General features: G+C 51.0%; 1 protein-coding gene across 1 annotated transcript; it reads right to left on the reverse strand.

Annotated features, from left to right (window-relative positions):
* Window positions 1-1,226: 1,226 nt before the first annotated feature.
* On the reverse strand, window positions 1,227-8,202 carry LOC126962614 (neuropeptide Y receptor type 4-2). The gene is made up of 2 exons (XM_050803877.1): window positions 7,928-8,202; window positions 1,227-2,808 (listed from the first exon to the last, which is right to left on the reverse strand). Exons 1-2 carry the CDS (start codon window positions 7,950-7,952, stop codon window positions 1,622-1,624), a joined length of 1,212 nt encoding a protein of 403 aa, XP_050659834.1. The 5' UTR covers window positions 7,953-8,202; the 3' UTR covers window positions 1,227-1,621.
* Window positions 8,203-13,487: the final 5,285 nt, after the last annotated feature.

Genomic DNA, 13,487 nt, shown 5'->3' on the forward strand with positions numbered 1-13,487 from the left:
AAGTGATAAGATAAACAGCTCCAGGAAGAGAGCTGCTGGCTCAAAGAGCACTTGTCTTGGGTGTCAGTTCACGGGTTCTTGGTCGGCGTGAGAGCCCTGTGCCAGACGCCCTGTGCAGAACCGATGCCGGCTTATGATGAGGCTCTTCCAGGGCTCCAGCACATGAATACCCTGCCCTGGGAGGCTCTAGTAGGCCAGTCACTGTCCACTCTGCTGGAGGGTTGGTCTGAGCCAACAGAGCCGTGCAGAGACATCCCATCCAATGCAGCCCAGAAGCAGTCTTGACATTTCTTTCCCTGCAAGGACAGGCTGTCTGGTCCACACATAGATGAAGCCTTGGGCCTGGTTCAGCATCCAGAGGACTAGGCCAAAACCCCCAAGGTAAGATATTCACACTCATTGGAGCCCTTTCTCCTTTTTCCCTGGCTGGCTGGAGGAAGGGGACCCCTGCTTTTTTCAGCCAGTGCCCCATGAAGTTAGACTCCCAGGACTCCCTGCCCCTGATCCTACTGAAGGCCACTGGGATGCCCAGGATGCCCAATACCCTGAGGAAGCTTTGAAAGATTCGTGGCACATTATCTGGGGCAAGTCAGCTCAGTGGTCAGAGCACGGAGTGAAGGAAGCTGCAGCCACGGCCTTGAGTTCTGGAGGCCTCTGTAGTGGGTCAACAGTGGGGAAAGCCACAGAGTCTCAGTCCAGCTGCTGTATCACATGAGGTCCTTGGAGGCAAGGAAGGGCAGGCAGGAGACTGTGGCTGCAGCAGCCTGAGCCCTGGCCCCTTCCCATGCTGGACTCCTATCCAGCACCAAACATTCAGCAGTGAGTGGCACCTTTACCATCAACCCACCACGGAAAACTTCCCTGGAGCTCTCTCCTTGTGCCAGGGCCTGTCCATGGCATGGAAGACACAAGCCCCATGATGATATATGGATTTCACCTGCAGGGCGCTCGCCATCTCATCGAGGAGAGGAACTTGCAGGCTGATTTCCATGTAAGGCGGAAGACACAGTGATAGAGAAAAGGGATGGAGTAGGAAGTAAGTCCTGGAATTCCTGCTGCAGAGGGCTGTGAACCAAGACTACTGGATCTATTCACTTCAGCTGGATGCACTAATGATATAACAGTAATCCCACTGTTTTGCATTCATGGAATTCTTTACTTCTGAAGCGCCTCCATATGCCATCTCTCACAGAGGTGAGGAGTTGACCAAGGTCTGGAGCTCTGACTCCAAGCGCTTCTTCCCTCACCCTACAGTGACCCCGTGATCTCACTGATGGAGGTGAAATCCCTGGGTTCCCAGGCCAGGCATCTGTTGCTGTGTCACCAGAATGAACCCTGCCTGCTGCCAGCAGACATCTCCGGCTCTGGCATCTTTCAGCTCAAGCTGCAAGGCTTACTGTGACCTCTGGAATCTGCACTCAGAATTCTCCCAGGAACAAACAGCTGAAGTATCAGAATGCCAGTTTTCACGATGCAAACGGATGCAAAAACGGCTCTTGCCAGCCTCTCTGGGCCCCAGAAAGCCAGGAATGCTGGGGTGCCACCCCAGCTTGCAGTGTGCCCACTTCGCTAAGTGAAAGAGCCTGGCAAGGGACACGGCAGGGAGAAGCCCTAGACCTGATTAAATGGGATTGGACCTGCCATTTAGCCTCAGGGACACTTTGGAGACTTCCGTGTGTACTGTGGACAGGGGTAGATGCTCCAACTCCTCCAGGGGGGGACTCTGCTGGCAAGTCAGCACCAGGGCCTTGATCTCCTTCTTGAAGTTGGTGTTGAGAAAGCCGTAGATGAATGGGTTGACACAGGTGGAGGCCATGGCAAGCAAGTGGCACACCAAGAAGATGAGGTTCCCATGGCAGATGGGGATGGCCTCATGGTGCCAGTCCTCCAGGCTGTTGAACACATGCAGAGGCAGCCAGAGCACAGCGAAGGCCACCACCATCGCCACCAGCACCACATTGACCTGCTTCATCTGCCCAGCTCGCAAGCTGTAGGTGCCCTTGTGGAACACACGCCCCTGCCTCTGCAGGCGCCGGTAGATGCGTGCATAACAGACCAGGATGAAGCCCAGTGGGAGGCAGTACTGGAAGAGGAGGAGGAAGGTGGTATAGATGGTGCGGTGGTGAGCCAGTGGCCAGGACTCAGTACAGACCACCTTATCCGCCAGGAACTCCAGAGCCTTGGAGTGGTTCTTGTGGAAGACATTCTCCAGGATGCTATTGGCCAGGAAGGGCAGGGAGAGGACACAGGCAATGACCCAGATGAGCACAATCCCCAGGTAAGCCTGAGAGATGCTGGGCTTCCAGCCTGTTGGGTTGATGATGAGCTGATGCCTCTCCAGGGCCACAAGGACGAGCGAGAGGATGGAGACCGTCACCGACACACACTGGATGAAGGCCGACATCTTGCAGAGGGTCTCTCCGAAGATCCAGTAATCCATGATGGTATAGATGGCGGTCAGCGGCTGGCAGAGGAGGCACATGAGGAAGTCAGAGAAGGCCAGGTTGGTGATAAGCAGGTTGGTCACATTGGTTTTCTCCTTCTGCCTCACAGTTACACACATCAGGCAGAGGTTACCCAGGACCCCCACGACAGTCTCAATGCTGTAGGAAGTGACGATGAAGACCATCATGTCCACAGAATCCTGGCAAGGGTCAGAGAAGTTGTATGGGATGCCCAGGGGCTTGCTTCTGTTTTCACCCTGTAGGGATTTTGGCAGCTGCAAGGCCAGGAGGTGAGAGGTGTTCATGGTGGATGTGAAAAGATTCCAGGACACTCGAACTAAGTGATACACTTCAGGGATGATGCCTGCAAGGCAAACAGACAAACAATACTCAGGGATCAAGCCCAGGGTAGAATCCAGGGAGGAGCAGGGCCGGGTAGAAAGGCTCTCAGCTGCTTCCATCCCAAGGCTGGTACCTGGAGGGGCTATTACCTAAGGCTCATGGTAAGACACTGGCATCCAATGATTTCTACCCTGTTAGAAGCACTTGTTGCATGCTGGCTACTGTGCTCAGCGCTTTCATCTATTAGCTAGTTTATTCCTAGTTTTTCAATCCATTTCATAGATGAGGAATCTAAGACCCCGAGATGGAAAGCAACTTGCCCATAGTCACACAGTTTATTAGTAACAGGGCCCCGTTACAAACTCAGGTCGTCTAATGCCAGAACTTGTTCTACCAATTCCCTCTGGCCTCAGGATCTGAGGCTGTTCTGATGATGAAGAAGTTGGAGTGCTGTATGCAGAGTTCAGTGAAGGAATTGTTCAGGGAGGATGGGTAGAATGCCCCTTGTCACATTTTATCTGAATGGAGACAGCAATAAATGCCACTCTGCACAGGATTGCTTGTGTCCTTCCACGGCACCCCATTCCCTTCAACGTAGAGCTAAAGCCTCGAGGATCCACACTCAGTGCACCCGCCTGGTCTCAGCCCCTCCCTGCCCTGCCAGCCTTTTTTTTAAGGGATACCTGGCAAAGTTGAAGACTGCCCGGTATGAAAAGCCTGGCTCATCAGCACACCAGCTTCCTTCTACCACCCACTATGTGCACACACATACCTGGCCAAAGTCACAGGTGCCCAGTGTCCTCCCCAGAACCCACTCCATGACTATGTTCAAGTCACCTGATGCAGTGTGCAGCTCACAAGCACACCAGACTGTTCCACATCTCTATGCCCTGGTACAGGCTGTCCCTTCCTCGAGACCTCCTCAGCACAACGGACCCCCTGCCAAGACTGGGTTGGAATTTAGACTCCAGAGTTCCCCTGTGGTAGTGCCAATGATGGATGTTTTGCATGGGAAGCACCATACCACTACATACATCATTGTGACTCACCTCTCAGATTCTCTAGTCATTATTAATCCCACAGGGTTGCAGTTCTCAACCTTCAGTAAACATCAGAATCATTCTAGAAGCATGTTGAAAGTGCAGATCCCAGGGCCATTCCACCAGGAGATGTAGTTAAGTGAGTCCAGGATGGGGGCCAGGAATCTGTATTTAACAAGTAGACTATGTGATTCTGACACACATGGCCCTTAGACCCCATCTTGTAAAACACTATTTATAGCAGAAAACCCTATTTGAGATATTCTTTAAGTCTCATATAATGGCCATATGTATTTTTGAACATACATATTTTCTTCATGATCGATTGGTACGTTAGGGCAGTTTTTGCAGAGTACAAGGCCAAAATCAACCAGAGTTCAGTAAATTCTGTTTGTCGGCTGTCATGAATGTCACTCACTGTGCATTTGATCTACTTATAATGATGAGTCTCTGAGGTCCGGAGTTCAATACCTGGCTTGCCAACATGGTGAAACCCCATCTCCATTGAAAATACTAAAATTAGCCAAGTGTGATGGCACATGCCTGTAGTCCTAGCTACATGGGAGGCTGAAGCAGGAGAATCACTCGAACCTGGGAGGCGGAGGTTGCAGTCAGCAGAGTGTACCACTGTACTCCAGCCTGGGCAACAGAGTAAGACTCTGTCTCAAAAAAAAAAAAAAAAAAAAAAAAAAAAGATGAGTCTCATTTGGTCATTTAAAAGATCAAGCTGTGAATTCACCTGATAGTTTACAGTCTGGTTATTTAGGAACCAGATCTCAAAGGCAGGAAGATTTTTCTGGCACTATGGTCTTCTGGCAAAAAGGGCCATTTGGGGCTGAACATGACAAAATAAACTATTCTAGAGGCAAACACAAGGCCCAATATAAGATAAAGAGCAGCCCCAGCTGCATGAACCTGTGGCAGAGGCACTGCACTCAGAAGCAGCAAATGGGCCAGAACCCAAGGCTCTGGGTGACCATCAGCAGGGCTCGGCCAGGAGTGTGGAGAAACACCATTCATCCTAAACTGACCACCTACAGCAGGATCAGAGTGGAAGGACTGGGCTGGGAGAGCTCCAGAAAATGCTCACTGCTTCATTCACCCACTCAATAAGTGTGTTTCAAGCCCTGGGCTAGAAACAAGGGCTGCAAAGATGACTTATACAGCCATGGCCCTCCCAGAACAGAGGGGCTGACCAGCACAAATGCAGATAGAACTCACTGCATTGCCAACACCAATATGAAAGAGAGGCCTGTGAGTTGAGAGATCAGAGAAGGAGCAGGGAGATGGGAGAAGAGGTGGCAATGGTACAGGGCTCGACGGCTGAAGAGGAGTCAACCAGCCAAAGGGACAGGGAGAGGAGGGAACTCGAGGTGCAAGGAACAGCATATGCAAAGGCACAGAGGCAGGAAGGAACAGAGCCTGCTGGGAAAAGTAAGCAGAATAACAGGCTCCAGGGTGGCAGATGATGAAGTTGGAGTGGTGGGCCAGACCAGCAAGGCCAGGTCCATTCCAGTAAGATCACTTGGATATAGAAAATGGATTGGAGGAGAGGGCCAAGACAGGAGGAGGAGGAGGACTGAAAAGGTGGTGTTGGGCATCTGCCTGGTACTGCTGGGCTTAGGGTACACTGACCAGTGAGGACCAGGGGACCTCAAGTCCCTCAGGCATACCCAAGGGGGTGGTGAGTGTAGGAGGGAGAGGGTGAATTATTACACAAGGTCAGTAAAATGGTGTCTCTGCATTTTGTCCCCAGGCAGCTCTCTAGATCAAAAACTAGAACCAGCTGCAAGCCCCAACAGGGACCCCCTGCAGCCTGCCTTCCCAGTCAATCAGAGGAAAACTAATGAATCATACACACAATGCTATCTCCCAGTGGGGTTAGAGTAGGGAAAGGCCCTTTGGTTTGTCTCCTGAAATCTCAGCAAAAGCTACTATATCCTAACGCCCATAGCGCCCAGACACCTCAGATGCACCCCTTACCTCCTTGGCTCGCAGCTTACAGGGTGAGGATGGGACAGCCCATGTCTCAGGTGAGGAGACTGAGGTCCACAGTGGGGGCAGGATGCTCCCCAGATCCAGTGTGACGCTCTGCGCCCCGGGCCAAGGTCAGGCAGGGCGCCTGGCTTCCTGGAGAGTTCATATGGGGGCTCACTCGGCCCCGCCCCCGGCTGCACTCCTGTGCCCAGGAGGCATCAGACACGGTGCGGAGCCAGCCGCGCCTGCTTCACCTGCTCCTGCTGTGCCGATGCTGCCTGCCCGAGGAGCGGAGCGGCTGCCAGGTTCCCGCCTGTACCCGCCCAGCCTGCCCCTTGTGCCCGCCCACGAGAGCGCTCCAGCCGCCCGCTGGCCCTGGGACCCCAGCACCCTCCCTGGGGAGCCGCATCTTGAGCCTCCAAGGCCTGCCTGGAGCTGCAGCCCTGCCTGCGTGTGTCTCTCATGCCCACCTCAACCCTGCACACAGGCAGACTGGAGCTGAGCTGTCTCTCTCTCTCTCTCTCTCTCTCTTCCCCCCTCCCTCTCTCTCTCTCTCCCTCCCTCCCTCCCTCCCTCTCCCTCTCCCTCTCTCCCTCCCTTTCTCTTTCTTTTTTCTTTTTTTTTTTTTGAGACAGAGACTGGAGTGCAGTGGCGCGAACTCGGCTCACTGCAAGCTCCGCCTGCGGGGTTCACGCCATTCTCCTGCCTCAGCCTCCTGAGTAGCTGGGACTACAGGCGCCCGCCACCGCGCCCGGCTAATTTTTTGTATTTTTAGTAGAGACGGGGTTTCACCGTGGTCTCGATCTCCTGACCTTGTGATCCGCCCGCCTCGGCCTCCCAAAGTGCTGGGATTACAGGCGTGAGCCACCGCGCCCGGCCCTCCTTTCTCTTTCTTTAGGAGTGTCTCTCTCTCTCTCTCTCTCTCTCTCTCTCTCTCTCTCTCTCTCTCTCTCTCTCTCTGTGTGTGCCTCTGCCTCTCTCTCTCTCCCTCTCCCCCTCCCTCCCTCCCTTTCCCTCTCCCTCTCTCCCTTTCCCTCTCCCTCTCTCCCTCCCTTTCTCTTTCTTTAGGAGTGTCTCTCTCTCTTTCTCTAGGGGTGTGTGCGTCTGCCTGTCTCTCTCTCTCTCTCTCTCTCTCTCTCTCTCTCTCTCTCTCTCTCTCCCCCCCCCCCCCCCTCAGTTTCCTCATCCATGAAATGGGTATAAAAAGAACTGCCTTTCATAAGTTCGTTCAGAAACATTACTTGCAGACCTCCTATGAGCCTGGCTCTCCTGCTGGGCACCAGAGCTGGACAAGACAGGCTCCCTGTCCTTGGTTCCTTCTGGAGCTCTCAGCCCTGGGGGAGAAGACAGACAGGGTACAAGGAACGAGGGAAATAAATTATTACAGAGAGTGAGATGCTGTGAGCAAATGGGTTCGACAGGCCAGATGGATGGCACAGCCACGGCCAAAGCCCTGAGGCTGGGAGCATTCAGCCCCTGGAGACCCAGGGAGGGCAGTGTTGCTGAGAATGTCAGCCAGGGTGAGGGAAGGAGGTGGGCATCCAGGGTGTGAGTGAAAACTCAGGGTGGGCCCTGGAAGTGGAATGTCTAATCTCAGCCAGTCCCAAGGTTGTGGCAATGAGAATTCAATGAGAATGGTCACTTTCTCCTTTGGAGCTGAGATGCACATGACTTGGCTGTAATGGAACAGCTTTGCTTACAAGGGCTGCTCCTGTTTTGAATACACTAGCTTCTAATTCCCTGCCCCTCACCCCCACATGGCAAAGTCACATGTGTGCTTAGAGGACCTTCTGAGAGTAACAGATTTGCTTCAAGAGCACCTCCTAAACACTGGACATACACACCTGTCCAGCGAACCTCCTGTGGCTCCCATGGAAATGTCCCCATGAAGTCACGGCAGTGGTCCCTCTAGAATGGCAGCTGCCGTTTGTAGCGCATAGACTCTACAGACGCTACCTTAGTTAATCATCACAACAGCTCTGAGAGGTGGGCATTTTTATTCCCATTGTGCTGATGAAGCAAAGTGACACTCAGTGGTTGAGCAACTTGCCCAAAGTCACTCGCTAAGAAACAGCCAGATCCAGGATGCGAACCCATCTGCCAAGCACCCAGGCCTCTGCTCACTGTCGCTGTAGACTGGCACTGTCATCTCTTCTTTCTGGACTGTGCTCCTTCCTGCCTTGACTACCTGGAAAGCTGCTGCTCCTCCATTGCACCCCAGCTCCGATGTCCCTGCTGCCACGACAAATTCCCGCCACCCTCCCGTGCTCTGCTGCAGAGGCCGATGTAGAAGTGTACTTGGTTGTCTGCCTGAGTACCCTTGTCTCCCCACTCCCCTATTTCTAGGTCACAGTTCTTGTCTCTGCCTCCAGATCCCAGCACAGGTCCACGTGCAGCATCTGACAAAGGAAGGAAGGGAAGGGAAGGGGAGGAGAGGGGAGAGGAGGGAGAGGAGGGGAGGGAAGGAAAAGGAAGGAAGACATTTAAGGAGACCTGATTGTAATGGTAGCTTCCAGACGTGTAAAATCAGAGAACATTGTTTGACCAGAAACTGCTCAACTCCAGCTGGGAACTCTATGGACACCTGTCCTCTGTGCAGGCAAGAACTCAGTCACTGTCACCTCCTTCTTGCAGGGAAGCTGTGTGGGGTCTGGATTTGCTGGTGAGCCCTTGGAGGCAAGTTTCCACATAGACACATTTGAGAACTACTGCCCAAGGCATGTGGCCCGAGCCCTAGCTCTTGTGGGTCAGAGAACAGCAGAAGACCTGAAATGGTAGTAAAAGCAGCAAACAGCTCCCATGCCAGGCAGAAGCACGTGAAACGGCCCTTAGTCCATCCTCATGCCTAACTGGTGTGGTGTGATTATCCCATTTCACAGGCGAGAAAACTGAGCCTCGAAGAAGTAGAGTGTCTTGTCTCAGCCAACCAACTTGTAGATGGCAGGGCTGGACTTTCAATCCAAAGTCCAAGCTCTACCTTCAGGACCATAATGCCCAGGAGAGGGGTAGGTAGCTCTTCCTAGCAGACATTTCAGGTTAAACCAATACGCCCAGAGCTGGCTGCCAGACCCTTTGCCTCTGCTAGGGAAAGGAGACAGCACCCCCTGGAGGCAGCAGAGCCCTGCACCAATCATAGCCAGGGCACTTGAAGCTCCTCAAGCAAGCAGTCTATAAGAAAGAACTGGGAGCTGCTGTCCTTCCCGCTTGCTGGAGTCCAGGGTCGGAAGCATAGCCTGAGAGGCTCTGCCAGTCAGCCAGGCCGCATTCCGCCATCTCTGGGGAAGGGGCTGGGTAGGATTTTCCTTCTGCCATAAAAGTGACTGGCTGGTGTGACCTGCTGGAGACTGGTCTTCCTAAATAGCTTAGTGATAGGTTCCCTTCCCACCCCATCAGGAATGTTCCTCATGAATCACCCGGAAGTCACACAGGCACACAAGTCCCTCAGGTGTGTGCAGCGCTCCACATGACCTCTCTGACCCTCAGTCCACTGCATGCTCAGTATTCCCCCGGTCCTACGAGGAAGCTGAAGATCAGCTAGTCAGGGGATGGATAGACCCCAGCCACCCTCCTTAGTGTAAATTTGCTGGGATTTGGAATCGGGCCCATTCACAGTTGCTTTCACCATATTGAGAGTCAGTGTGGTGACTGGTCACAAGCTGGGCACAGAAGCCATCTCACATTGCCCCAGATTCTCACCTGCAAAGCAGAGCTAATAACGAGGTTTGCCTTGGGAGTTGTTGTGGCAAGAAATGAGTTGAGATGAGAACGGCTCTCCATACAGTTATGGGAGGGTGGGAAATGCCCTGCAGAGCTGTGGCTGCTATTAGTATTCCTGTGTCCTGCATGCCTGCCCACCTCCCTGAGCCTCTGCCCCAGAGCTAATGGGCCATCCCGACCAATTCTAGCTAGAAACCTCTCCAAACCCACATCACGACCCATACATCTCACCTGGACAGTCCTAAGAGGCCCTGCAAGCTTAGCCATGGTGAGCACTTCCTAGACACTAGACAGACAGACACAACTCTCCAGTGAAACCTCCTGTGACTCCCCTTGGAAATGTCCCCATGGAGTCATGGCAGTGGTCCCTCTAGAATGGGTCCCTCTGAAATCAGTCTGACTCTATTCCTCTTTCAGCCCTTCTAGTGCTGCCTCCCCCAGACTCACTCTGCATGTAAACTCTTCATTTTCAGGGAGTATGGTTGAGTTTCTCAGATCCAGGCTTGTGGAGATGTTGCTTCCATGGCCTGAACTCATAAAGCTCTCCATTCTCAGAGACCCATCCCATACACACAGCTCCCTGAGAAATGTCCTTGACCATCCCTGCCCCCAATCTGCGCATTCTGAAGGGCAGCTGCAAAGCACGGCCCACTCACATATAGCTCCCAGAAGCTGTCCTACTTTTCTCATGGAAGGCTATAGCAGAGGGAAGCCACATCAGCTATCCGTGGAAACCAGTTTATTTTCCGGTTCTTATAACAGAGAACCAAATATCCTCACACATTTAGAAAATCAACAGCATAAAGGAGATAGGTCAAGATGAATAAACAAGATAACTGACTCCAAAAGAAGCTGAAATAACTTAGGGAATAGAAAATAACTTTAAGAGATTAAAAAAACTTCCTTTAATGCCTAAATTAGAGAAATTACTGAATCCATATAACAAGAGCAGATTGCCATGAAATAAGAGAGACCAAGAAAGCAAGAAAGAACCATTGAAAACTAAGCATGACTACTGAAATTTGAAAACACATCATTAGAAGGGATGGGAGAACAAGCTAAGGAAATATCCCATAACGTAGAGCAAAAACACAAAAAGATGGAAAACTTCAGAGCTAAAATAAGAGACATGGATGATTAACACTAATGACCCATCATCCAATTACTAAAATTTCCAGGAAGGAAAAATCAAGACAATGAAAGGCAGCATATCAGTCATAGTCTGCGCAGGACACATAATTCACCCCCAGATTGTCAAACAAAGGGACTTTAATAAAAAGGTAACTTACAGAGGTGTGGGAAGGGTTAAAGGAAAAAAACAAGAAATGGTGAGGTGCCCAGAGACTGGCAGGAGAGAGAAGCAGTTACCACCCTACAACTAAAAGAACAAAAGGAGAAAACCACGTTACCAGAGCCAGAGGACTGTGGAGGAAGGGCCCCCTGTGGGAGCTTCTGTAGTATGGCGGCATGCCACCGCCTCTAGACAGCATCGAAGCAAGGGGAAGTAGAAAAGAATTATACCAACCTCTCTCTCCTTCCACTTCCAGTCTCCTGTCAGTCCCTCCCATTGACCAAACCCAGCTGGAGCCCTGCCAGCAAAAGAGCCAACAGCCTCCCTGGGCACAGGGAAGAGCAGAGAACCACGGTAGAGAATGCATCTGGGTGGGGTGTGAGCAAAATAGTCAACATATAGAATCACCAATAGCAAGAGTATTCCAGAGCTACAGATTAAGGCCTATATTCCCTGTCTTCTGTGAACCAGTGAAATTATCAACCCATAGTGGGTCAGCTGCCCTTCTGTGGAGCACATCAGAGGAAAAATACCAACGCAGCCCTGCCTGCACAGTTTTTATCGACTCTCCCAATCCTTCTCCCTGCCTTCTGGAACTACAGAGGTTCGTTCAGTCTACTGTCATTCAACTAATATTTTAAAACAGTTCAGTAGACTGACTGTTACATGGACAATAGACTCAGTGTTACATAGACACTGGATGTACAGTTTCGCTTCCAAAGACATGTTATAAAAAAAGGCACAGATGGGATAATAAGTAAAATATGCACCAGATTACCATATGCTTTGAACAGAGGATTTACCCTATTCTATTCCCCATCTCAGATTGTGCTTAGCTATGTTGTCCTACCAAATTTCCCTGATATGGTGATATATCAGTTAGCTAAAGCTGTGTAAGAAAGAGCCACAAAATCTCAGTGACATGCAGTTGACATGACTGCAGGTCAACTGGGGCTAGCTGACCTAGGCTGAGCTCAGTGGGGCAGCTCTCTTTCAAGCTATGAGTCCAACTGGACTTGGCTCCTCCCTGAGATTTAAGCTTCTCCACTGGTGTTCCATCTGGGACTCAGGCTGAAGGAGAAGTTCAAAAGAAGCATTAGGCTTGGAGATGGCAACAGTTCAAGAGGACAAGCCCAGCTATGCAAAGTCATTTCCATTCCTCCATGAGTCACATCTGCTAACATCCATTGACCAAAGCAAACTGCATGGCTGAGCACAGCCAAGAGGCAAAGAACTGTCCCTCACCTACCCTGAGGCCAAAGCAAGTCAGAGCCATGCCCAACATTAATAAAACCAGTAACCACACTCTTCCAGTGAAATGGAGAGGTGGAAGAGTGAATATGTTTGAACAGTAATCTCATCTATCATAGTCAATAATACAATTTCAGAAATATTAAGGAAATCAGTATTTGTATCTATCTCATTGAATATAATAATGAAAATTTTCCCATCTTACATTATCAAGTCCAACTCATTCTTTCCACAGATAATTTTAAATCTTCCCCCAAAAGAAGCCCCATTCCATTTTCTCATGGAAATAATAAACTCAAAAATAATAAACTCCCATCCCCTAGAGTAGTTTCACTCTGAAACAGATACAGTTTCTCTACGCTTCGAGACTGGGCTATATAAAGTTCTACAAGGACACACAAACATAGACAAAAAAGAATATTGCAGTATTAGTCATGTGTGTGTGCATGTGTATACATACATCACATGAGAAAATTCCCAGATCCAAATGAGGTTATCATAGCAGCTTATAATTAGAGTAACTATTCCATTACACAAAAATCTTTCTCCCAAAAGGTACTGTTAAATCAAGTTTAGCCAGCCCGGTGCAGTAATCCCAGCACTTTGGGAGGCCAAGGTGGGTGGATTACCTGAGACCAGGAGCTCGAGACCAGTCAGGAAAACATGGGGAAACCCCATCTCTACTAAAAATACAAAAAACAGCCAGGAATGGTGGCACACACCTGTAGTCCCAGCTGCTTGGGAGACTAAGGCAGGAGAATCGCTTAAACCCAGGAGATGGAGGTTGCAGTGAGCCGAGATCATGCCACTGCACTCCAGCCTGGGCAACTGAGTGAGACTCTGTCTGAAAAATATTTTAAAAAAAGATAAATTGAGGGGGCAGAGCAAGATGGCTGAATAAGAACAGCTCCAGTCTCCAGCTCCCAGCGCGAGCGACATTTTCAACTGAGGTACTGGGTTCATGTCACTAGGGAGTGCCGGACAATCGGTGCTGGTCAGCTGCTGCAGCCCGACCAGCGAGAGCTGAAGCAGGGCGAGGCATCGCCTCACCTGGGAAGCACAAGGGAGAAGGGAATCCCTTTTCCTAGCCAGGGGAACTGAGACACACAACGCCTGGAAAATCGGGTAACTCCCACTCCAATACTGTGCTTTACCAAGGGTCTTAGCAAACGGGCACACCAGGAGATTATATCCCACACCTGGCCGGGAGGGTCCCACGCCCACAGAGCCTCCCTTATTGCTAGCACAGCAGTCTGCCATCTAACGGCAAGGCAGCAGCAAGGCTGGGAGTGGGGTGCCCACCATTGCTGAGGCTTAAGTAGGTAAACAAAGCCGCTGGGAAGCTCGAACTGGGTGGAGCTCACAGCAGCTCAAGGAGGCCTGCCTGTCTCTGTAGACTCCACCTCTGGGGACAGGGTACAGCTA

The sequence above is a fragment of the Macaca thibetana genome, chromosome 9 (assembly GCF_024542745.1).
Source record: "Macaca thibetana thibetana isolate TM-01 chromosome 9, ASM2454274v1, whole genome shotgun sequence".
Lineage (NCBI taxonomy): Eukaryota > Metazoa > Chordata > Mammalia > Primates > Cercopithecidae > Macaca > Macaca thibetana.

What these genes read in the sequence shown, in the direction of transcription:
- LOC126962614 (XM_050803877.1), bottom strand. Translation starts at nt 7,952, where the DNA reads ATGACAGTGCCAGTCTACAGCGACA. An exon ending in AGTGCCAGTCTACAGCGACA is followed by an intron (nt 2,809 to 7,927) that starts GTGAGCAGAGGC and finishes TTTGCCTTGCAG; the next exon opens with GCATCATCCCTGAAGTGTAT.